Raw genomic sequence first — 26,279 nt, 5'->3', positions numbered from 1 at the left:
ACTGCCATCACCCGAAAATTCAAAACTGCAATCGTCCTGGGTGCAAAAGATAAAATTAAATATCCAACAATGCCCCGAGCAACAAGGTTTCCACTTAATTTGGTAAGTGGAGTGGCGGTGCGCTAGACCATGGATGACGGTAGCACCGGGCACATGAGTTTTGGTGTACTAGTAGCAAGGTGCCCGTGCTACGCTAGGGAAGCATGAAAATGAGAAGGGGCATGATCTACTTAGGATAGATATGATGTCCAGCCAGACCGGAAGAACATTAGATTGTTTAGAATCTAGCAAGTGATAAAGGCATGCATTGCTCAATCTCAACCTCCCCGGACTTACGGAAATGCTGCCTTAATTTATTCCCAAGCCGACTTGATTGCTCAGCACCTTAAGTCCAACCTGACACTGCATCCAATGAAACAGAGTAAGTTCTTGGAGATTGAAGAAACAGAACAAACAAAGAAGAAACTAATTTGAATAGGATCGTCTGAGCAGCCAGATAGTTTATGTATAATATATTCATATTTTCACATACTTGCACACAGTATATCATCTAAACAAGACACAAACAAGCAAAAAGTCTGAAATGCATAGTATAGCCATATAAAAAGATACAGTTAAATACTCAGTGCTCCTAACCAATCAATGCATATTACTCTTAGTAGGTGTTCCAAAAGAAATGGTGAACGGCCTACATTATGAAATCAATTAGTCAGTATCAGGTATCACGTACTCCCTCCGTTCCAAAATAGATGACTCAATTTTGTACAAAGTTAGATTAAAGTCGGGTCATCTATTTTGGAACGGAGGGAGTAATAATTACCTGCAGGATTGCTGGAGTATACTACTAGTTGGAGATACTACAAGTGCAGTAGTTCCCATCTATGCGCGGCATTCCGGCAGGAAGATGGCCAGAGTAAGCTATATTTTGCACCTTGCGATTCCTCGTATCAACAGCAAGAACCCACGACTTGGGATGCATATATTTCTGCCTGGCCGTCAGGTAAACAACATCACCATCACCGTCATCCATGCTAATAGCTGGGTCAGAAACAAAAAGGTTCTGCAGGCCTATCGGCAGCTTCACGGAGTGGTCACCGAGGATGATGTCGGAGCCTCGAAGCGTGGTCACCTTGTCCCAAGCAGCATAAGAATTACGCTCGCCCTTGTCGCTCTTGTTGATCCAAGTGGTGATCGTCCAGTTCTCTGTTCGGCCAATAGGCCACCCGGTTTCTCCATCACAAGTGCCCGGGAGATCAACGATCTCAGAATCCACCTCAACGAGCCTGATGCATCCACCAAGCAAAGCGATACCACGGTAATGCCTTGCAGGTCCTAGGGTCAGTGGCAGTGGCAGTGGAACACCGCTGAGCGCATGATGCTCTGACAGCATGTCGCAGAAAACTATGCCGCGCCAGAGGTCAACCCAGGCAATGGTGCCTCCAAGAGTGATCACGGTGGATGTATGGTGTTGGGATAAGATCTGCTTAGTGCTGACGGGGGCATCAACCGGAAAGTTCGCCTGTGGCGACGCAACAATCAGATCTTTTCTGCTCCAAATCTGGGTCTCGGAGTCGAACAGGTGGAGTACGTGATCGTAGGCGGAGGATATGCTCGGTACCAGCGATGCGATGGTGTAGTGCTTGTCCCCTCGGGGGAAGATGCCGAACGGATCGTCCCTGTCGACGGAACATGGAGGATGCGGCAGTAGCTTGAGAGACGGCTCGTTGGGGTCAGCCCGGTAGACGAAGAAGTCGCACAGCCGTGCTGGGGGGAAGCGGAGCTCGGGCCCGGTGTATGCGTGGAAGAGGATGAGGCTGTCCACCATGGAGAGCACGCAGGGCGTATCTCCGAAAGGGCCATTCTTGCGGTACAGGTACAGATTGGAGGGGTGCGGCGGGTGATTGGGGAGGAGGGAAGCGCGCAGTATCTCGTTGTTCCTCCCGCGGCCCTCGGCGGCGGCGCTCTTGCGACTACGGCGGGCGTAGGCATGGATGTGGAGGAGGACCCAGAAGGGGCGGCGGAACTCATCGGGAGGGTCCATGGGCATGGTGGTGGCGGCGGTAACGGCGTGCGTGGGAGCTTTCTCTTGGATCTGAGTAAATTGCTCACAACAACAATATTTGTGCCTGCGCTTTGCTACATGGCAACTCATCGTTTTTTGTCAATCACACTAGCCCAATGATGTCCAATGATGTTAGACTTAGAGCATTCACTCCCCCCCAGCCCCTCAGGACGTCTTTCTTAGCGCCGGTGGTGAAAAATTGGCCTAGTCGCGCCCTTAGATCGTTGTTTATCGCCGGTTTGGGCCGAAATAACAACCGGCGAACCCAGGTTGAACCCGGCGCACCGGGGGGCGCCAGCTGAAGCGAAAATGCGCGTGTGCCCGCGCTGTCAGCGACAAACAGGCTTCCCCTCTTCTCCCACACCGCTCCCGCCATTCGACGAGCGCAAGTCGGTCGACCCCGACTTCGCCAACATCCACATGGATCGCGGCGAGAAGGCCATGACGAACCATTGGGCGACCAGCCAGGCGGCCTGCAACAAGTGGCATGGGATCCTAGAGGAGGTCGCAGCTCACCCGGAAAGCGGCGCCAACGTCGAGGGTCAGGTATGGCCAGTCGCCGGCTCAGTTCTTTCGCCGTGTACTTCGCCGACAGTTGTTCTTAGGCTGTGCAGATGGTTCGGATGTTCAACATGTTTCGCAAGGACAACAACGACCAAGAGTTCAAGTCCCTTCACGTGTTCTCCAGGATCGAGTCGTGCGAGAAGTGGAGGGAGTGTCTTTACCGGCAAATCTCTTTACTCGTTCCGTAATGCATTATCCCGTAACTAACTCATTAGTCACATTGCTTGCAAGGCTTATAGTGATGTGCATTACCGAGAGGGCCCAGAGATACCTCTCTGATACACAGAGTGACAAATCCTAATCTCGATCTATGCCAACTCAACAAACACCATCGGAGACACCTGTAGAGCATCTTTATAATCACCAAAGTTACGTTGTGACGTTTGATAGCACACAAAGTGTTTCTCCGGTATTCGGGAGTTGCATAATCTCATAGTCAGAGGAATATGTATAAGTCATGAAGAAAGCAATAACAATAAAACTAAACGATCATTATGCTAAGATAACGGATGGGTCTTGTCCATCACATCATTCTCTAATGATGTGATCCCGTTGATCAAATGACAACATATGTCTATGGTCAGGAAACTTAACCATCTTTGATTAACGAGCTAGTCTAGTAGAGGCACACTAGGGACATTTTGTTTGTCTATGTATTCACACATGTACTAAGTTTCCGGTTAGTACAATTCTAGCATGAATAATAAACATTTATCATGATATAAGGAAATATAAATAACAACTTTATTATTGCCTCTAGGGCATATTTCCTTCACATGGTTCCCACGTCGCCCGAGCATGTTGCTGTCGTCTTGTCCACCGCTTTCAACTCGCACTCACCTGAGCTAGCGGTTGAGGGCGGCACGCCAATTTTAAGGAGCTAAAAGAGGATTTGAGAGAATGTCTAGATGGGTTTAAGTTCTCGAACTATAGATATGTTTAGGGTTATAAAGGTTTTTGAAGGAAGTGCTAGAATGCTCTCAAATTGGCAGGTTTTAGGGTATTTGTTTTTATATGAGTAGTATTTTACGGATTCTTTTACCTGCACAGAAACCACGAAAAAGAAAAAGAAACACAATGGACACCATCTCCTGGGCTTGGGAGAAGGATGACACGTTCTCGGCGCGTTCGGCTTATGTTGCTAAGTTTTCTAGGGAAGGGATGTTGCACCAATGGTAGAATTCACGTGGAAGTTGGGAGCACCTCTGAAGTGTAGGTTCTTCCCCATCAGGATGTCTGCCCGTTTTGTGCACAAGGTGAGGAAACCATCAACCACCTCCTCCTGATCTATGGTTTCTCTCGGGAGACTTGGCAATCGTTTGCCGGGCCTTGGGAAGGCCGAAGTGGGCACATGACAGTCTAAGTGTGTGGTGCACAGCAGGGAGGGAAAATGAACTTCATACTAAGGACATGAGAGCTATCATAATCCGCACATTGTGGGTGCTCGGGAAGCATTGCAATGTCATTGATTTTGATGGGTCGACGCAAGGTAATCATCGACACAATCGAGAAGGAAAGTAGAAGTTGGAGCAAGCTAGGTTGATCTTATTCGAGGCGACTTGGAGGGGTTTGGAGCAGTCTTGCTAGATGGGCGACTGAGCCGGGTTAGATCTAGTGAACTAGATGGTGGTGTAGCCCTCGGCCTCCGAAGCATACGTGGGACGAGTTTCTGCCTCATACAGCTTAGGCCGAAGACTGGGGACGTTGAGGAGATGGGGCACCGATCGATCGACAGTTCTTCTTTCACTTCCATCTCTTCATGCTTGTTTTCTTACTTTTCTTATCACTGCTGTAGTGAACTGCATCTCCAAGCACCGGTGTCCTCCGCAAGAGCAAGAGAAGAGAAAGGACACGACCTCTAAGCGAGTGCGAGGCCAGATCTACGAAACCAGTTTGATGCATCCAACGGGTTTGCTTAGAACTTGTAACTTGTAACACTTTATGGTGGAGGGCTCTTGCCCACTCTTTTCTTTAATACTACATATGTTCTGGTTTATTTGTCCTCTTAGTATTTTATGCCACATTTTGATCATGGATTTAATTAACAAAACGTTAATGCATGTCACAAAAATAGTGTCATTGAAAACTATGTTCAAATACGGATCCAACGATATAGTTTTTTATGACGTGTATTAACATTTTGTCAGTTAAATCTATGATAAAATTTTGACACACAATACAAAGGACCAATATGTCAGGACGGAGATAGTATATGATACGCACGAGTGCACGTATTCGAGAGAAAAAAAACATCAAACGGCATGGAACGGTGCAAGTGCAACACAACCAAATGCAAGCAAGGAGGCCGGTCTAGCAGAGAGCCTGCGGCGCCCAAAATTACCAGCTCCTAGTCCACCACACTTCACCGACCACTGCCCACCACCCCCGCCAACTTAATTCGCTCGCCGTCCGTTGCGGAGACCATTTCCCTTCCCTTCAGCAACCACGCCTCCGGCGCCCCCAAATATATCCACTGCCGACGAGGCTCCCGGGCCGCGTAGCCACACGTTCAGAATTCTCCACCTGCCCCGGCCGACGACGACGCTCACGCCGCTGCTTTTAGCTCGGTCGTCCCCCGGTCGCCTGACCGATCGACATTTTTTTCGCCGCAGGCCAGCCGGTGCATGCATGCACGCACGCCTGCATGGTGCGCGCGGCCGTGTCGCGCCGTGAGGCTAGTGTTGCATGAGGATGCGCGCGCGTGCCAGGAGACGGCCTGAGCATCCGGCGCAGCCGCTGTCTCCTCCGGTGCCGGCGCCGCGCGCTCCACGCGCGAGTCTCGCCGTTGGTGATCAGCGAACCAACCCGTCTAGGAGTTGCTGGTTACCCCCGGCCGCGCAATGGATCATCAGCAGAAGGCCAGCGCCCAGTCGGCCGGGTCCAACAAGTCGTCACAGTCGGGCTCGTTCGACTTCGAGCAGGACCAGAACCGCGACACCGACCGCCGGGAGGTCGTCGTCAAGATCGACGCCGACCCCTCGACCTCGCACGCGGCGGGCGGGTCGGGGTCTGGATCGGGCGAGACGTTCAGCTTCAAGAACAGCCAGCAGCAGTCGCCCGCGTCGCCGGCGCTGGGCGTCGGAGCGGAATGCAGCGACGACCCCGCGGGCCGCCTCATCGGCAACTTCCTACGGAGGCAAGCGGCGGCCGGCGGCGAGCTGTTGCTCGATCCCGACCTGGAAATAGAGGAGAATCAGGAGAATCACGAGACGTGGAGGCCGCCGCGCCCGCCCACGTCCGTCACCAATTCCCGGGAGCTCCGCGTCTCGTTCCAAGATCCCCACAAGCGTCTCGGCCAATCGCCGTCGTCGGCCTCCTCCTCGGACGCCACCGCCGACAACAATCGAAACCAGGATGCGAACGCAAGGGTGGACACCGCCGAGGTGGTACGTTGCACGTCGACATCGGCTGGGAACGACCTGTTGTCGCGCAGCAGGACGCGCTCCCGGCTGATGGACCCCCCGCCGCCGTCCACTGTCCTCCCCGGTGCCGACGGGGAGCGCAACGACCGCAAGTCGTTCGTCATGAAGGGGCCGCCCAAATCCGGGCATTACCGGTCGGGTCTCATCGGCAAGTCGGGTCTGATCGGCAAGTCAGGCGGCGCGGCCGACGACGAGGACGACGACCCGTTCATCGACGAGGGCGTGACCGCCGCCGACTTCAAGCGCGAGAGGACGGACTGCCTCCTCATCCTGGAATGGACCGGCCTGGTGATCATCGTGGCCACGCTGGTGTGCAGTTTCAAGATACGAAGCCTGCAAGGGAAAGAGTTCTCGGGGCTCCCGCTCTGGAAGTGGGAGGTCCTGGTGTTCGTGCTCATCTGCGGCCGCCTCGTCTCCGGCTGGGTCCTCCGCATCACCGTCTTCTTCGTGGAGCGCAACTTCATGCTCCGCAAGAAGGTGCTCTACTTCGTGTACGGCGTGCGCCGCGCCGTGCGCACCGTGCTCTGGCTCGGCGCCGCGCTCATCTCCTGGCACCTGCTCTTCGACAACGGCGACCGGCTGGAGACGCAGACGCTGGTGCTGCACTACGTGACCAAGGTGCTGCTGTGCCTCCTGGTGGCCACCGTGATCCGGCTGGTGAAGACGCTGCTGGTCAAGGTGCTGGCCTCCTCCTTCCACGTCTCCACCTACTTCGACAGGATCCAGGACGCGCTCTTCAACCAGTACGTCATCGAGACGCTCTCTGGCCCGCCGCTGGTGGACGACGTGCAGCGGCTGCAGAGCGCGGGGGCGACCACGCCGAGGGAGTCCGCCGCTGCGGTGCCCAAGAGCGGGCGCCTAAGCAAGCAGCTGCAGAAGCAGAAGTCGGACGACGGGATCTCGATCGACCAGCTCCAAAAGATGAACCAGAAGAACGTCTCCGCGTGGAGCATGAAGAGGCTGATGAGGATCATTCGGTACGGAGCGCTGACGACCATGGACGACCAGATCAAGCATGCGTCCGACCTGGGGGACGAGATGGCGACGCAGATACACAGCGAGCACGAGGCCAAGGTTGCTGCCAAGAAGATTTTCCATAATGTCGCCAAACCTGGATCCAAGTAAGTAGGTAGCCCCGAACTTTGGTGTTGAAACGCCATGTCGAAATGCTGGTCTAGTTCTTGATGGTGAACGATGATACACAGGCACATATACTTGTCAGATTTGATGCGGTTCATGAGGGAGGAGGAGGCTCTGAAAGCCATGGATCTCTTCGAAGGAGCCAAGGAGAACAACAGGGTCAGCAAGCGAGCGCTCAAGAACTGGGTGGTACGTGATGCTCTCGTCTCGACATGGCCACCTTGCAATCTCAGTAGATCTCCAGCAATCCGTTACCAACATACGTGTGGCGTGGGCTCTGCCGACTGCAGGTGAACGCGTTCAGGGAGCGCAAGGCCCTGGCCCTGACGCTGAACGACACCAAGACGGCGGTGAACAAGCTCCACCAGATGGCCAACGTGCTGGTGGCGCTCATCGTGCTCGCGCTGTGGCTCCTCATCCTGGGGATCGCCACCACGCGCCTCTTCGTCCTCCTCAGCTCGCAGCTCGTCCTCGCGGTCTTCATGTTCGGCAACACCCTCAAGACCGTCTTCGAGGCCATCGTCTTCCTGTTCATCGTGCACCCTTTCGACGTCGGCGATCGCTGCGAGGTCGACGGCATGCAGGTCAAAGATTCTCCCTGCGCTGCTGCTTTACTGATTTTTCTTTTTTCGAAAAGGGGTTATCCCCCGGCCTCTGCATCAGAACGATGCATACGGCCATACACTTTACTGAATTGACAAACGAGATTCTTCAGGATAGCTGATCGACGTGGATGAATGGATCTTTCAGGTGGTCGTCGAGGAGATGAACATCCTGACGACGATCTTCCTCCGACACGACAACCTCAAGATCTACTATCCCAACAGCCAGCTCGCCATCTTGCCCATTATGAACTACTACCGGAGTCCTGACATGGGAGACGCGGTTGACTTCTCTGTTAACGTCGCTACGCCGGCGGAGAAGCTGGCCCTCATGAAGGAAAGGCTGATGCAGTACGTGCCATTGCACTTGCCTCACTCCTTTTCTGCACTGTTTGAGCAATTGGCTAATTACGCCACTTATATTTTGGTTCTACTTCAACTTTGTTGAGTTTCCCTTTAACTTTGTTTCGAATTTCAGTTATCTCGACAACAAGAGAGAACATTGGTACCCTGGCTCCATGATCGTGCTCCGCGACATTGATGATACAAACCGACTCAAGATAACCATATGGTGCCGCCACACCATCAACTTCCAGGACATAGGGATGAGATTCGAGAGGAGGGAGCTGATTCTCCAGGAGACGATGAAGATTCTGAGAGATCTCGACATCGAATACCGGATGTTGCAACTCGACATCAATGTTCGGAACGCCCCCCCTATCCATTCTAATAGGATGCCAACAACATGGAACACAAATTTTTGAAATTTGTTACCATGTGTCACCAATTTGATTAGTGAGGTTGTGAACTTAAGATTTCAGATTGCTAGGTCCTCTAGTTTTGTAGAAGGTGTAAAATGTAAAGTATTTTGATCGACAACTTGCTGACGAGAACATGATGTGTTATCGAGTAACAGCACATGAGGTAGGTTTTACGCTTAGCTTTTGAGCGATGGGGGAAGGGCAGGGGAAGGCAAGATGACCATTGTTGTTGTTGTTGTTGTTGTTGGAGTTAAGTGCAATATCGGGGGGATGAAAAGGCCATTCCCATTTAGTCTTTAGGGGATTTAAAATGGGGGCTCTTGTTGGAGATGCTCCAACTAAAAGAAGCCGCGGATAATTACTTCTTAATTTTCGTAACCTCTAGTTCGTATGAAAAGCACATTGCCTTCGTTCCGTCCATGAACGCTGCCGCCACCATGACCTAATGTGCACGTCCCATTGGCATGCTCGCCGCACCCACTATCTACACCCTCTTTCTCTATGTATGTTGCTGCATTCCTACCCGTACGTGTTGGCTTGTTGTTATGTGTTACATTGTAATCCAGAGGGTTGGATCCATGAATTATAAGAGCGGGGAGGGGCCAGTGGCACATAACAGGTATTTCACAAAAGCAATTTCATGAAGGCCAGCATTGCAATATAACATGCAATTTGTTTTTTTTTCTTCAAAAAGGAATGTGTTGTCTTTGACTTCACCATGATTATCCCACGGAAATATACAGAAACAAGTGACTATTTTCTATAGAAAAAATGGAGGTAGTAGTATAACTCAACTTGCATGATTTGTTAATTAGGGAGAAAAAACAATGAAATTTGATTCGGGCATTGAATGATATGTTAATTCCTCAATCCATCTTGATATTCCGGTGTCTAGCTCACTATCTAGCTATCGACTTGATTATAGTGGTAGCACCGCGATTAACATTAATGGGGAAGTGGGCCCCTAGCTTAGGTCTTCTCATGGGGTGAGGCGGGGGATCCCATTTCCCCCTTAGAGTATCTCCAGCCGTTCGGCCCCCCAGGACGTCGAAAAAGTGCCATTTGGGGCCGAACCGGCGCTTACTTTCGGCGTGGGGGCAATTGCGTTCCTAGTTGTCGCCCCAACTCGGCGCAAACTCGGCGATTTGATTAGAATTCGGCACAAACTCGGCGATTTTTCATTCAAATTTGTACAAAAGAACAGAAAACAAACAAACTACGCCTAGCCCTACTACGCCGCGGCCGCCGCCCGCCTTCTACATGTCGAGGAGCCTGTAGAACTGGGTGTAGTCGCCGCCGGGGTACCGCTCAGCCATTGCTCGTCGGCGGGGGAAGATGGGGTATAGGTGCTTCTGTGGTGAGACGAGGCGAGAGAGAAGGCGAGTTGTGGCGACTGTGGCGTTCACCAGCGGGGAGGTCGGCTTTTATAGCCGAAGCGGGGCGGTGAGAATCTGCATGCCAGGTGACGGAGTGGGCGGGACGCGCATCGCGGCGCCTTCACTGCGTCGCCCGTGAGGCATCAATGGAGGCTGACCGGCGCTGCAGCGCGACAGCCTTGGCATTGATTCCCGCTGGAACCGAGGCGATGAGGACGACGAAGCGGCTTGTCACTGACTCAACGGGCCCATTCCCGTTCGCGCCAAAATCGGTTTCCTCGGCGCCCCCAGACGTCCCCTAGCGCGCCGGGTTCGGCCTGGGTCCGCTGGCACCAGTTTCGGCCCAAACCGATGAAAAATGGGCTCCTGGGGACACGACTAGGCTGTTTTTTGGGCGCCGGCGCTAAAAAATGGCCTGGGGGGCTGTTGGGGGCGCGACTGGAGATGCTCTTACTCTTTACCCTTGCGGTCAACGCCCTTGCGGCTATCCTGGATAAGGCTCGGATGGTCGGGCGCATCTCAGGTAGTTGGGTATATTATTTCGGGATGTTGTGTCACGCACCTCCAATATACGGATGATACCATCATCATGATGGAGGGGTCACAGTTGGACATCGTCACACTCAAGTTCCTCTACCACTGCTTTGAGTCCATATCCAACCTTAGGATTCACTTCGATAAGACTGAGGTTGTGGTTCTGGGATATTCAGAGGATGATCGGCAGCGAATTGTGGAGAATCTTAACTGTAGGTTGTCCTCCTCCCTCGTTGCCTACTTGGGGATGCCCCTCTCTGACTCGAGGATCCTTGTCCGGGATTTTGACCTGCATACAGGACGGGTCTCATCTCTATACAAACCGTGGTGCGAGAGGTTCACTTTGAAAAGGAGTAAATTGGTGCTTATCGACTTCTGTCTCTTTAGCCTCAACATTTATATCATGGGGTTGCATATTCTGCTGGAAGGGATACATATTTAGCTCCTTTGACAAGGACCTTTCGTGGTTCTTTTGGTAGGCGGCGTACGGACGACAGAAGTACCACATTGTTCCCAAGGACATTTGGGAGCGAGGACACCATAGCTTAGACCACCCTTCGGGTGGTCCCCCTGACAATGCTTCTAGACTATTTGGATGCTATATCTTGGCGCTTTACCCCTTCGGGGCTCTTTTACATTGGGTCAACATATCATGCATTATGTCGGGCGCCGATCCTGGCATGGACCACACCTGTGTGAAAAGTTCCCTTTCCCTTGTAGATCTAAGATATTTGTGGGGCAGCTCTTGCGTGGTCGCCTCCCATCAGGGACGGAGGTGATTAGGCGGCATGGGCCTGGCGATGGCTTGTGCCCTCTTTGCTGTGTCCTGGAGAATAAGATCCACATCTTCTTTACCTGCCCCGCTGCCAATTTTCTTTGGTAGTTTTTCCGTGTGACTCTGGGGTCAGCATGGAAGGCTCTAGACCTGGCCGAGTTCCTCCAAACTCGTCCCAACTAGACTGGTAGGAAGAGACACACCTCTTTTATCTAGTGTCACGATGATAACATGGACCCTTTGGACGACACGTAGCAAGATGGTTATTGAGTGGGTCTTCTTGCGGTGGGCCACTTACTCTATTCAAATTCTTTGCCTTTTTGTAGCATTGGCACCTGCTCTCTAGGCAGCACGATCGAGATCAGCTTGGCAGCACGCTGGACGTGCTGACTACAGCAGGATGCTACCTTGCGCTGCCTCTAGGCCTCTAATCTGCAGGCCCTTGTTGGCCTTATTTTTTCTTTTATCTTGGGCATGTATGCGTTGTTGACACGACATGATTATTTTTACTTTCCTTGCGCTTGAACTTATTGTATGGATTTGATGACTGATTTATTTATGAAGTGACGAGAAAGTTTGTTTCACAAAATCTAGCTATCGGCTGATACAAAAACAACCTTCGTCGCAAAATTTTGGTAATTTAATTTATGCTTAACCAGTTACAGTTTTTTTCTCAAGAGTGAGAATTGGTAGTTGATTTTTGCAGATAGCAAGAATTCCTCCGTCCCAAAATATAAGATCATTTTTTACACTATCATAGTTCAAGAAATGATCGTATATTTTTGGATCGAGGGAGTACTAGGAAAAACAGCTAGCTCTAGCTTAGCAAAAGTGCGGAATAAAATACAGAACTGACAAACATAGCACACACAAGAAAGCACATCTTGAGGAACGAGATGCTCTGACGTAGTACAAATGAGCTACTGCAGAAGGACGTCGTTGCACGTCGTCCGTTCCTTGTGCATCCGACGTCAACAGCTCAAACCCGTGGAAACACAGGGTAGGAGTCCACCGGGAGCTCCTAACCGGCGCTCTCAGCGCCGGTTCGGCTTACTGGTGCCTGAAGGCGACGCGACTAGGCCGGCCCAACAAAATTTTGATCGACAAAGCTAGCTCGTGGGTACGTGAAAAAAAACACCGCAAAAGAGTGGTTCCCGACGAGGATCGAACTCGCACTATGGCAGTGGCGTACGAGCTTCTCTAACCACCTGCCCCACTGCTTTGCTACTGAAATATTGAAAGAGTGAACACCTTAAAGAACATTCGTAGGCGCGTAATTTATTGCACACATGTCATTTACTGCAGCGTTATTATTTTTGAATTATTTGTAAGCATTTTGAAAAAATATCATGAATTACAAAACGCACATTGGTTTTAGAAAAAAAACAAATTTTGAAAAAAGTTCAGCAATTTGAGAAAAGTTAATCCATTTTGAAAAATAGTTCACAAATCTTGAGAAAAAAGTTCACGGATTTCAAAAAAAGTTCATCTAATTTTGGAAAAAGGTTCATTGATTTTGGAAAAAAGTTAATCCATTTGAAAATTAGTTCACAAATCTTGAGAAAAAAGTTCACAGATTTAAAAAAAGTTCATCAAATTTTGCAAAAGAGGTTCATCTATTTTGGAAAAAGTTATTCCATTTTGAAAAAAAGTTCAGAAATCTTGAGAAAAAAGTTCACAGATTTCAAAAATAGTTCATCAAATTTTAAAAAAAGGTTCATCGATTTTGGAAAAAGTTCACCGATTTTTAAAAAGAAATCATCAATTTGTAAAATAAGTTCATCCAAATTGAAAATAACTTCATTAAATCTAAAAAAGTTCATCGAAATTCAAAAAAAGTTCATTAATTTTGGAAAAGAGTTCATCGCATTTGAAAAAAGTTCACTGATTTTGGAAAACAGTTCATCAAATTTGGAAAAGAGTTCATGAAATTTGGAAAAAGTTCACCGAATTCGAAAGAAGTGCATCGAACTTTAAAAAAAGTTCATCCAATTTGAAAAAAGTTCATCACTTTGGAAAAAAAGTTCATCCAATTCAAAAAAATGTTCATCAAATTTGTAAACAAAGTTCTTCGATTTTTAAAAAAGTTCATCGATGTTGGAAAAGTTCATCAATTTGTAATATAGTTCATTGAAATGAACAAAAGAAGTAAAAAAACATCAAACAAAACCCTTCTGAATAAAGAAGAGAAACGAAAAAATAGACATGGAAGAAAAGAGTGGAGAATAGTTTTTGAACACATGAGCTAGTAGTGGTGGGGTGGTTGGTGTATGGTGCGAACGAAGAGGAGGTCGCGGGTTCGATTTCCGACGCGTTTGTGTTTTTGTGCTTTACAACAAAAAAAGAAGGGACGATGGGCCGGCCTGTAACGACCCGACCTCAGACGGTCAAGTCTCTGTGCTTAAGTGTCATTCCTGGATCGGTATGCTGACACACACAATACTCGAGGATTTATAACAGAGGTAAATCACATGTATAAATAACGTAAATACGATTACCTCAATCCAAATAGCGGAAGTAACAACAAGGTTGTGGATTTCCATCAACACCGACGGCAAAGTTGAGTGTAGAAATCGTAACCCTAACGTATCACTTACTCGTCGTAAGATTCCTGCAACATGAGACGTTGCAGCCACAAAGGGTCAGTACATTGAATGTACTGGCAAATTCACACTATAGGAAAATGATGAATAATAACTATCACTACATGCACATATGGCTGGTGGAGGCTCTATGGTTACAATGTTTTGCGAAAAGCCAAATTTTCCCTACTGCAAAGGAATATATTTTATTCAACTACAAAGTTTGTTGAAAACATTGAGAAGGTTCCTCCAACTCAATCCCAATTAAAAGTTAACATCCCAACAAATTAATTAAGTAAAGTGATGAGATCAACATGATAATTCAAGAACCAGATACTCAAGATGTCCATAACCGGGGACACGGCTAATCATGATTAGTTTGTACACTCTGCAGAGGTTTGCGCACTTTTCCCCACAAGACTCGATCTCCTCCGTTGGATTTCTCGCACTACATGGTGCTTGAGAAACGGATGACCGAGAAAAAGTCTTTCAGAAGCATTAATTCTAACCCCGGGTAGACAGTACCAACCTACATCCCCTACATCTGCTAGCCTACCACTGGAAGAGGTCATGCAACTTACTCAACTATGCTAGAGCCCATAATAGCTTGTGGCTGCACACGGAAGTTTCCAGCATGAATAATCTTATGATCCCTTTGAGCCTGGGTGGCATTCCATAGGGTGATCACACGGGTCCTCCGGGATCCCCTTGGGCAAGCACTGGGTTCTCCAGTTGCCTGGGCAAACCACTGCGTGCTCCAGGGTGCCCTTACCATTCCACTTAGATGTGTATTAAATTAGCCACCTTAAGTTAAACATTAAATAATAACTCTCACATCTGTCATGAATTCTCTCAAACCAATCCACGTCTACTAGCATAGCATAGCAGTATGAGCATAACGTAAAAGTAATTCCCAAGGTTTGAAATGCAGGACAATAGGTTCTACCTCATCAACTACTTCCCAATACCCACATGTTATCAAATCCTAACCATGCAATGTTTGAGGGTTGAAACTAATGCATAAAAACTGGGTATGAAAGGGATATGATCAAAGTGTGAACTTGCCTTGTACGATTGATGAAGATGATTCGCACTCATAACTCCTGATAGTTCTACTCGTCACACTCCGTTCAATCTATCGTAAGCAAGCAATAGTAACCACACATAAGTAATCACTCAAAAGATTGGAAAGGACGAAGAAGACAATTCGGAAAGCATCAAAAACCAAGCAAATAACTCTTGCAACATAAAACAATTTCTAAAAGTACCAAAATTATGTGAATTTAGCCTTATCAGAATGTTTAGGTCAAGAGCTTCAATTAGCAAAAAGAATCAACTCAATCGGAGTTATAAAACTTAAGTTATGATCAAACTAAATTCAAATACAAATCTGTTTGAATTCAAATTTAAAACTTCTACAAACATGTTTGAGTTGGACTACTGGATAGAGGGGATCATAACGAAGAAGTGGGCGTTGGTTTCGTTGGATTCGGAAAAACGAGTGAAAAGTAGTGATCGTTTGAAGTTCAGGGGCTAAACTATGAATATAACAACTACAACTAGGTCCTTGGCAGAAAAATAAAAATAAAAAGAAAAAACTATCGAGCGAACGCTTGCTACAGGGACCTAATGAACAAAAGTGTTCACTAATAGATCTAACCTAGTGAACATCCACTAAATAACCTAACAAAAAAACTAACGGTTCTAAACGAAAAACCGCACCGGAAGAAAAAAACCGGATGGGACCGGGGTTTATACCGGTTCAGCAGCGGTTCGGCGCCGGCAGGGAAATTCTGGTGGCGGCGACGGTTGGCGGTGGCGGCGGGCTCCGGCGACGGTGGGACAAGGCGCGAGCGGCGGCGGTGGCTACGCGGGGCGACACGGTGCGGGGGCGGAGTGCGGCGGCGAGCAGCACGCGGCGGAGCGGCAAGGCGGCGGCGACGTGGCGTGGCTGCGGCAGATCTCGCCGCCGGCGGCGGTTGCGGCGAGTCGAGGAGCGGCGGCGGCGGCGAAAACGGGATCCAGGGGTCCTGGGCGCGCTATATAAAGGCGGAGGGAGGCTTGGAGGAGGGGGCGAGGTCGAGGCGGTGGAGGAGACCGGGCCGGAGACGGCGGCGCCGGCGGAGTCGGGCGGCAGTAGGTCTCCCTGCTGGAGGTCGGGGACGACTGGGGTGGGCCGGGCCGTGGCCTGGCTCGGGCGCGCGCTAGGCGCTGCTGGGCCGCTGGGTGGCCTGGCGCGGTCAGCATCTATTTTTTAACACAATGAAAAAATAAAATAAAGCGAAATAGAATAAAATAGAACCTACGCATATAATATATCAAAATTTTCAGAAAAAGATTTTCTACAACGTGGACATTTTCCTGGTGTCAAATAAAATCCACAAAAATTGAAATAGAGCAAAGAGTGCTACTGTTGCAATAAAACCTCATAAAAATAATTTTAAGAATACCAAAATAAATTCAAATTTATTTCTCTCCAATTTTATAATGTAGGGAATCATTTTACCCTATTTTCCATATATTTTATTTTTGGAGAAAAATAATTTGAATAAAATCCAAATAACTCTAAATTTAAAAATAATTTCAAAGGGACTTGAAATTTGACTCTTTGAAAACTTCCAACTCATATTTCATATAATTTGAAGAAGTCATTTTATCTTCTCTCATGAAAATCATTGAGTTGCTTGAAGTTTCTGAATTTGAAATATTTCCAAGTGAAATTCAAATATTTTCAGAACCCTTTTTCATTTTATTTAAATGGAAGAAGTCATATCATCTTCTCTTTAGGGTTTTGTGGTGAAAAGAATTTGAATTCACGGAGATCATAAAGGCAAAAATGAAAGCTTGGGAAAGTCCTTTTATTCCCTCTCATTTAACTTTCAATAGTTTCGAATTTCACTCAATTTCACACAATCAATCAAACAATCAATCAAATCTATTTATCTAATATAACATTCCAAAATTTAGAATTTTGGGATGTTACACGACCCAAAGAAGACACATGAAGGAGGGAGAGGTGTGTGCCCGTTTGCGCGGATGCCTATAGCGGGCGCAACGGGTGCCGTTTAGGGAATGCCGAGTCGACCCAAAAATAGGGTACAACCGTGGAACAAGCGAAGCCATCGGCCCAGAAACAGTTTGCAGCCCAGTCCGATCCTAGCATGGGAGAAAAACAACGCGAAGACTGGGAAAACGGCGCAACGAGGACAACATATACACACGTGGTCGACGAACGAGATTACTGAAGCGGACACGCGGCTGAACTGATCGAACTGCTGTCAGCCTGTCACCAGATTTGTTTTGAATTTGATCAAGCTTTTCACTTCGTCACGCTACTTGTCAATCTTGTACATTGTAAAACTTAGGGTTGTAGAAAACTGCTCAACATCCTAATACTGGTGTGGCTCTTTATATACATAGGGGTGCACCGTGTGTACAAATATAATATGCAGTTACATACAGAGGCTCTATGTAAATATACAGTCCAACACCCTCCCTTGATCTTAACTGTGACCTGAAGTACAAAGCAAGTTAACATTGCGTCTACAACCTTCGAATTGAGGCTGTGGAAGTGGCTTCGTGAAGATGTCTGCAAGTTGATCTTTGGAGGAGATAAACTTGATATGAAGAAGCTTATGTGCAACACGTTTCCTTACAAAATGATAGTCAACTTCGATGTGCTTGGTTCGAGCATGGGAAACTGGATTGCACGAAAGATATGTCGCACCAATATTGTCACACCAAAGGACCGGTGGCTAATCTGGAGAGACCCCCAACTCTCTTGATAGAGACTGTACCCAGATAAGCTCAGCTGTAGCATTGGCAACTGCCTTATACTCTGCTTCAGTGCTACTTCGAGATATTGTGGCCTGCTTGCGCGCACTCCAGACGATCAAATTGGGACGAAAGAAGACATCATAGCCCCTCGTTGACCGCCTGTCATCCAGGCTCCCAGCCCAATCCGCATCAAAAAACGCCGAGAGAGCACCCGACGAGGCAAACCGGAGATGCAAGCCATACGAGACAGTATGGGAGATATAACGCAGTATACGCTTCACACCTGACCAGTGTGAAGTCCGAGGAGCATGAAGATACTGGCACACACGATTTACCGCATAGGAGATGTCCGGCCGTCTGACAGTCAAGTATTGCAAGCCACCAACGACGTTGCGATACTCAGTAGCATCATCCGAAGGAAGCAAATCACCATCCAGAGCCGATAACCAATCAGTTGCAGACATAGGAGTGGTCGCATGCTTGCATTGCAACATACTGCATGTCACAGCAAGTCCATGGAATACTTATGCTGAGTGAGAGTTAGGCCAGTGGATGACCGTGAGACCTCTGGGCCAAGGAAGTAATGAAGAGCACCCAGATCCTTGACAACAAAGTGACCACTCAGAGCAGACAACAAACGATCAACAGCGTCACTGAGGAGCTGATAAGAATAATGTCATCAACATAAACCAGCAGATACATAGTAACCTCAGGACGATGGAACAGGAACATAGACATATCAGCAGTGGACGGAGCAAATCCATGACGTCAAAGAACCGAGCCAAGTCGTGCATGCCATGCACGAGGAGCCTGCTTAAGTCCATAAAGTGCCTTAACAAGATGACACAAATGGTGTGGACGAGCAGGATCAACAAAACTTGGAGGTTCCCGCATGTAAACCTCTTCCTCCAAGACCCCATGAAGAAAAGCATTCTGAACATCAAGCTGACGCAAAGACCACCCTTTGGCAACAACCAAGGACGGAAGCAGACGAATAGTGGTAGGTTTGATAGCTGGACTGAAGGTATCCTCATAATCAAGACCATACATTTGCTTGAAACATTGGGCCACAAGTCGTGCCTTGTATCGCTCAATAGAACCATTAGCATGCTTCTTGACCTTAAACACCCACTTGGAGTCAATAATGTTGACACCAGACACAGGAGGAGCCATGCACCATGTATCATTCCTCTGTAGGGCCTAAAACTCCTGCTCCATGGCACTACGCCAGTGAGGAATCCGAATAGCTGCCTGAAAATGCCGAGGCTCAGCAGTGGGGTTAGCATCTGCCTGTGCCACACACGCCGCAATCCACGCATCCGTGCCGTCAGTGCGCTCCTTCGGCCAAAAACTATCACTCTGACTGCGCGTATGAGGATGCAGAATAGCGGTAGGTGGCAGAGGTGGCATCGGAGACGAAGTCGATGAAGATGGCGACGATGACGCAGACCGCTCCCCAGGCTCAGAAGCCGCATGCACCAGTGACCCCGACACATCCTGAAGTGCGGGAGACGGTGCAAGCGTCGAGGGAGAGGCAAGCGGCGCGGGTGATGCAGGCAGGCGTGGCGATCCGGCCGGGCCAGGCAATTGGCCTGGGGGCGCCGGGGCGAAGGCCGGCTCGGCCGACGCTGGTGTTAGGCCAGGCCCACGCGGGGCCGAAGAGGCCGAGGCCGGCTCGGCCGACTCCGTCGTCGGACCAGGTGACGTGGAGGTGTCACGATCGGGTGCATGGGGCATGCAACCCCGATCGACGTCCTGTGTGCACCTATCATCGGACGCCCGAGGGACCACCGGCGGCTGCTCATCCAGAAGCTCGAGGCGCGCTCGTTGCCCAATATGTGCACCATGGTTAGGTAGCAACAGGGGGGTATATGCAACATTTAAAAATTGACCAGGCAAAGGTAACACAGATTTCTTAGGTGCAATGGGAGTGGTGGGAGTGACCATAAGTGCAGAAAAAGGAAAAAACATTCTCATCAAACACCACATCACGAGACATGTTGACGCGGTTAGAGGGAACATGAAGACACTTGTATCCTTTATGAAGAGAACTATAACCAAGAAACACACACTGTTTAGACCGAAACTCCAACTTGTGTTTGTTATATGGACGAAGATGTGGCCAACACGCACACCCAAAAACCTTGAGAAACGTATAATCAGGAATTTCATTCAGCAAGAGTACAAGAGTATAACCAGGAATTTATTGTCACTTGTTACTATGGAAAACAATCCTTTGAGGGGTTTGTTCAGGGTATCTTCACCTCGAACGGAACCACAATTAGCTACCCCTCAACCTACTGCACCTACTGAAAATATTGAATATGAAATTCCTTCGGGTATGATAGAACAACTGCTAGCTAATGCTTATGCAGGAGATGGAACCGAACATCCTGATATGCACTTGATATATCTGGAACAAATTTGTGGATTGTTTTAGCTTGCAGGTTTACCCGGAGATGAAGTTAAGAAGAAGGGTTTCCCTTTATCTTTGAAGGGAAAAGCATTGGCATGGTATAGGCTATGCGGTGATATTGGATCTTGGAATTGGAATCGATTGAAATTGGAGTTCCACCAAAAAAATTATCACATGCATCTAGCACATCGTGATAGGAATTATATATTAATTTTTTGCCTCGTGAAGGAGAAACTATCGCTCTAGCTTTGGGGAGGCTTAAGTCAATATTATATTCATGCCCCAATCATGAGTTCTCAAGAGAAATTATTATCCAGAATTTTTATGCTCAGCTTTCTCATAATGATCGATCCATGCTTGATACTTCTTGTGCTGGTTCTTTCATGAAGAAGACTATTGAATTCCGGTGGGATCTTTTGGAAATAATTAAACACAAATTTGAAGATTGGGAACTCGACGAAGGTAAAGAGTCAGGTATTAAGCTTAAGTATGATTGTGTTAAATCTTTTATGAATACCGATGCTTTTCAAAAGTTTAGCACTAAATATGGACTTGACTCTGAGATAGTAGCCTCCTTTTGTGAATCATTTGCTACTCATGTTGATCTCCCTAAAGAGAAGTGGTTTAAATATCACCCACCTATTAAGGAAGAATTAAAGAACCGATACTAGCTAAAGAAGAAACTGTACTTTATAATGTTGATCCAGTTGTTCCTACTGCTTATATTGAGAAACCACCTTTCCCTGTTACGATAAAGGAACATGCTAAAGTATCGACTATGGTTAACAAAAGATATATTAGAACACCTAAACCTGATGAACAAATCAAAGTAGAACCTAGTGTTGCTATGGTTAAAGTTCTCTAGGAAGAAGATATAGATGGGCATGCTATTTATTTCTGTAATGAAGCTACTAGAATTGTCAAACCCGATAAAACAGATAATCATAGACCCGTTGTTGGCATGCCCGTTGTCTCAGTTAAAATAGGAGATCAATGTTATCATGGTTTGTGCGACATAGGTGCTAGCGTAAGTGCTATTCCTTACACCTTATATCAAGAAATTATGAATGACATAGCACCCGCAGAGATAGAAGACATAGATGTTAACTATTAAACTTGCTAATAGAGATACTATTTCACCAATTGGAATTGTTAGAGATGTTGAAGTCTTATGTGGGAAAATAAAATACCCTACTGATTTTGTTGTTCTTGGTTCCCCACAAGATGACTTTTGTCGCATTATCTTTGGTAGACCTTTCTTGAACACCGTTAATGCTAAAATAGATTGTAAGAAACAAATTGTCGGTGTTAGTTTTGGTGATGAGTCTCATGAGTTTAATTTTTCCAAGTTTAATAGAAAGCTTCATGAAAAATAATTGCCTAGTAAGGATGAAATAATTGGTCTTGCTTCTATTGCTGTGCCTCCTACTGATCCACTAGAACAATATTTGTTAGACCATGAAAATGATTTACATATGCATGAAAGGAATGAAATAGATAAGATTTTCTTTGAACAACATCCTCTGCTTAAACACAATTTGCCTATTGGAACTCTAGGAGGTCCTCCTCCACCTAAAGGTGATCCCGTGTTCGAATTAAAACAATTGCTAGACACTTTGAAATATGCTTATCTTGATGAAAAGAAGATATATCCTGTTATTATTAGTGCTAACCTTTCAGAACATGAAGAAGAAAGATTATTGAAAGTAATAAGGAAGCACCGAGCTGCTATTGGATATACTCTTGATTATTTAAAGGGCATTAGTCCCACTCTATGTCAGCACAAAATTAATATGGAACCTGATGCTAAACCCGTTGTTGATCACCAACGTCAGTTAAATCCGAAGATGAAATAAGTGGTAAGAACGGAGATATTAAAACTTCTGGAAGCAGGTATAATCTACTCCCTCCGTTCCTAAATATTTATCTTTTTAGAGATTTAAAAATGGACTACCACATACAGATGTATATAGACATATTTTAGAGTGTATATTCACTTATTTTGTTCCGTATCTAGCCACTTGTTGAAATCTCTAGAAAGACAAATATTTAGGAATGGAGGGAGTATCCTATAGCTGACAGTAGATGGGTAAGTTCTATTCATTGTGTTCCTAAGAAAGGAGGTATTACTGTTGTTCCTAATGATAAGAATGAACTTATTCCATAAAGAATTGTTACAGGCTATAGAATGGTAATTGATTTTAGAAAATTAAACAAAGCAACTAGAAAAGATCATTACCCTCTGCCTTTTATTGATCAAATGCTAGAAATATTATCTAAGCACACACACTTTTGCTTCCTTGATGGATATTCTGGTTTTTCACAAATACCTGTTTCTCAACCCAACCAAGAAAAGACCACTTTCACTTGTCCCTTTGGAACTTATGCTTATAAACATATGCCTTTTGGTTTATGCAATGCACCTGCTACCTTTCAAAGATGTATGACTGCTATATTCTCTGACTTTTGTGAAAAGATTGTTGAAGTTTTCATGGATGACTTCTCTGTTTATGGGAAGTCTTTTGATGATTGTGTAAGAAACCTTGATCGAGTTTTGCAGAGATGCGAGCAAACAGATCTTGTCTTGAATTGGGAGAAGTGCCACTTTATGGTTAATGAAGGTATTGTTTTGGGCCATAATTTTTTTGAAAGAGGTATTGAAGTGGACAAAGCTAAGGTTGATGCAATTGAGAAAATGCCATGTCCTAAAGATATCAAAGGTGTTCGTAGTTTCCTAGGTCATGTTGGTTTCTATAGGAGATTTATCAAAGACTTTTCTAAAATTTCTAGGGCCCTCACAAATCTTTTGCAAAAGGATGTTCCTTTTGTTTTTGATGATGATTGTTTAGAAGCGTTTGAAACACTCAAGAAAGCCTTAATTTCTGCACCTATTGTTCAACCACCTGATTGGAACTTGCCTTTTGAAATTATGTGTGATGCTAGTGATTATGTTGTTGGTGCCGTTCTAGGACAAAGAGTTGATAAGAAACTGAATGTTATTCATTATGCTAGTAAAACTCTAGACAATGCACAACGAAATTATGCTACTACTGAAAAAGAATTTCTAGTAGTGGTGTTTGCTTGGGATAAATTTAGATCTTACATTGTTGATTCTGAAGTTATCTTTCACACCGACCATGCTGCTATTAAGTATCTTATGGAAAAGAAAGATGCTAAACCTAGACTTATTCGATGGGTTCTCTTGCTACAAGAATTTGATTTACATATTACTGATAGAAAAGGAGCTGAGAACCCAGTAGCTGATAACTTGTCTAGGCTTGAAAATGTGCTTGATGACCCACTACCTATTGATGACAGTTTCCTTGATGAGCAGTTAAGCTGCAATAAATGTTTCTAATAATACTCCTTGGTATGCTGATTATGCTAATTATATTGTTGCTAAATATTTACCACCTAGCTTTACTTACCAACAAAAGAAAAAAAATTCTTCTATGACTTAAGACATTACTTTTGGGATGACCCACATCTTTATAAAGAAGGAGTAGATGGTATTATTAGACGTTGTGTACCTGAGCATGAACAGGGACAAATCCTACGGAAATGTCACTCCGAAGCTTATGGAGGGCATCATGCTGGAGACAGAACTGCTCACAAGGTATTGCAGTCTGGATTTTATTGGCCTACTCTCTTCAAGGATGTCCATAGTTTCGTCTTATCTTATGATGAATGTCATCCAACTCCTCACCGACCAGCGAGCCTACGAAGGAATTACTCACTCCCGGTGGGGAGCATCATGGAATTGGCGATGGAGAAGGGTTGGTGATGATGAAGAATGAAGATCCCCCTCTTCGGAGCCCCAAACGGACTCCAGATCTATCCTCCCGATGAAGAATAGGAGGTGACAGCGGCTCCGTCTCATGGATCACGATAATTCTTTCTCCCTGATTTTTTCTGGAATAATGTGATTTTATAGCATCAGTTTCAAGGTCAGCGGGGCCACCAGGAGGGGACAACCCACCTGGGTGCGCCAGGAGAGGGGGGCGCGCCCTGGTGGGTTGTGCCCACCCAGGTGCCCCTCTCCGGCAGGTCTTGGCTCCAGAAATTCTTATTTATTATATAAAAATTCCTCACAAAGTTTCGTTCCATTCCGAGAACTTTTATTTCTGCTAAAAACAACACCATGGTAGTTCTGCTGAAAACTGCGTCAGTCCGGGGTTAGTTTCATTCAAATCTTGCAAATTAGAGTCCAAAACAGGAGGAAAAGCATTAGGAAAAGTAGATACGTTGGAGACGTATCATCTCCCCCAAGCTTAAACCTTTGCTTGTCCTCAAGCAATTCAGTTGATAAACTGAAAGTGGAAAAGAAAAACTTTTACGAACTCTTTTTCTCTTGTTTGCATAAATAAGCTTAAACAGCACCCAGGTTTTCAGCCAACGTTATAACTAACCATGCCGACAATAACTCTTAAAAATTTATGTTAACTCATATCAATGACATAATCAGCTAGCAAGCAATAATAAGATATCTCAAACGGCAACACGTTGTCAAAATAACCATGATATAATATGACAATAGTGGTATATCACTAGCCCTTTCTGAGATTGCAAAACATAAATGCAGAGCACCTCCAAAGTTTAAGCATCGACTAAACATTGTAATTCATGGTAGAAAAGATCCAGTCATGATGCACCCAACATTAGCTACACACAATGCATAAGTCATGACAACTGTGCTCTCAGGTTCTAGCACTTGTTTTAGAAGGTGATGACACAACATAAAAGTAAATAGATAGTCCCTTCGCAGAGGGAAGCAGTGATTTGCAGAGGTGCCAGAGCTCAAGTTTTAAAACAGAGGTAAATGATATTTTGAAACATGCACCCTTCTCATTTACTTCACGACCATCAATTATCAATATCTTCCATGCTAAGCACGCTTGTGGCGGTTCCCAATCAATAAAAGTAAAGGTTTTGACTCCATTGGGAGTTTTTGTTTGATTATTTGAGAGATCATTTCTTTTGCAGTTAGGGACTGGGCATCCCTATTACCGCCCTTTTCTCGTGCGATGGTGAGTGAATAAACACTCGACCTGAGAATAACCCTCTTAGCATGGAAGATACCGACCAACTCCTGTCGTTCCATGAACGATCTAGGCACACAAAAAGGATATTTATTTGATGTTTTTAGAGGTGGCACATGCAAATTTACTTAGGACGACAGGGTAATACCTCATATATATAGGTAGGTATGGTGGACTCATCTGGAATAACTTTGGGTTCAAGGTTTTTGATGTACAAGCAGAGTTCCCACTTAGTACAGGCGAAGGCTAGCAATTAGATTGAGAAGCGGCCAGCTAGAGAGCAACAACGGTCATAAACATGCATTATGCATAAGTAACATCGGACACTAGCATGAGTAGGATATGAACACCATGAACATAAATATCATAGAGGCTATGTTGGTTTTGATTCAACTACATGCATGAACATGTGGCAAGTCAAGCCACTCGAACATTCAGAGGAGGATACCATATCATCATACTACATCACAATCATTTTAACGCAATGTTGATATCCAAGATAAATCATTATCCACTCCTAGCTACTTATGCATGGCATGAGAAACTATAATCTCTAATTGTCATTGCAAATATGTTTAATCATAATGGGATGAATCATGGATACTAGGTTAAACATATTTACACAAAATGAACAAGTCGAGTTCATACCCATTTGTCTCTGCCACGGCCAGTTCATCGAATATCGTCATTATTGCCTTTCACTTGCATGACCGAACGATATGAAAAGAATAATAGTGCAAGAGTGCCGTGGACTAATGTGGCACCCGGGCTAAGAGCAACCGGTTTACCTTGCATTGCCAGCCCAGAGATCAAGTCTTCTGGCAACACACAACAACATGGTACAGAAACAACCGCTTTATTGATGCTAGAGTCTCATATTACATCGAGATAAGAGGCCAATCGGCACACACGGTGCGGCTGAACAGTACGTACATTATTTAATGAACATGAAGGGGCCTCGAGCACATAAACTACGCGGCAGTGGAATGACGACGAAGTGGAACTCCATAGTACAGGGACACCGACGTGGACACGGCCTAGACGCGGGAAGCTCTCCGATGCAGTACGACTTGCCTGAAATCTGGCATGACACGCCAGGTCAGTACATTGAATGTACTTGCAAGCTCACAACAAACATAAGCACGATGACAAACAATATCATGACAATTATTCAGGTTAATGCAATGCAAGTAATGCTACTAATACGATGAAACCAACATGTGCATCGA

General features: G+C 46.2%; 2 protein-coding genes across 2 annotated transcripts; one reads left to right on the top strand and one right to left on the bottom strand.

Moving 5' to 3' along the window:
* Positions 1 to 22: 22 nt before the first annotated feature.
* Positions 23 to 2,100, bottom strand: LOC120973661 (uncharacterized). The gene is made up of 2 exons (XM_040399575.1): positions 821 to 2,100; positions 23 to 402 (listed from the first exon to the last, which is right to left on the bottom strand). Exon 1 carries the CDS (start codon positions 2,045 to 2,047, stop codon positions 845 to 847), a length of 1,203 nt encoding a protein of 400 aa, XP_040255509.1. The 5' UTR covers positions 2,048 to 2,100; the 3' UTR covers positions 23 to 402; positions 821 to 844.
* A 3,366-nt stretch (positions 2,101 to 5,466) lies between these two features.
* Positions 5,467 to 8,824, top strand: LOC109765300 (mechanosensitive ion channel protein 5-like). Its single transcript, XM_020324101.3, has 5 exons — positions 5,467 to 7,169; positions 7,254 to 7,377; positions 7,479 to 7,772; positions 7,939 to 8,141; positions 8,269 to 8,824. Exons 1-5 carry the CDS (start codon positions 5,467 to 5,469, stop codon positions 8,552 to 8,554), a joined length of 2,610 nt encoding a protein of 869 aa, XP_020179690.1. The 3' UTR covers positions 8,555 to 8,824.
* The last annotated feature ends 17,455 nt before the right edge of the window (positions 8,825 to 26,279 follow it).

Source organism: Aegilops tauschii, chromosome 2, assembly GCF_002575655.3.
Source record: "Aegilops tauschii subsp. strangulata cultivar AL8/78 chromosome 2, Aet v6.0, whole genome shotgun sequence".
Lineage (NCBI taxonomy): Eukaryota > Viridiplantae > Streptophyta > Magnoliopsida > Poales > Poaceae > Aegilops > Aegilops tauschii.
This window is presented reverse-complemented; position numbering and strand designations above follow the sequence as displayed.

Excerpts from the sequence above, each read along its gene's own strand:
- LOC120973661 (XM_040399575.1), bottom strand. The coding sequence starts at position 2,047 with ATGCCCATGGACCCTCCCGATGAGTTCCGCCGCCCCTTCTGGGTCCTC.
- LOC109765300 (XM_020324101.3), top strand. The coding sequence starts at position 5,467 with ATGGATCATCAGCAGAAGGCCAGCGCCCAGTCGGCCGGGTCCAACAAG. Across the intron at positions 7,378-7,478 it reads GAGCGCTCAAGAACTGGGTG|GTGAACGCGTTCAGGGAGCG; the intron begins GTACGTGATGCT and ends TGCCGACTGCAG. Across the intron at positions 7,773-7,938 it reads GCGAGGTCGACGGCATGCAG|GTGGTCGTCGAGGAGATGAA; the intron begins GTCAAAGATTCT and ends TGGATCTTTCAG.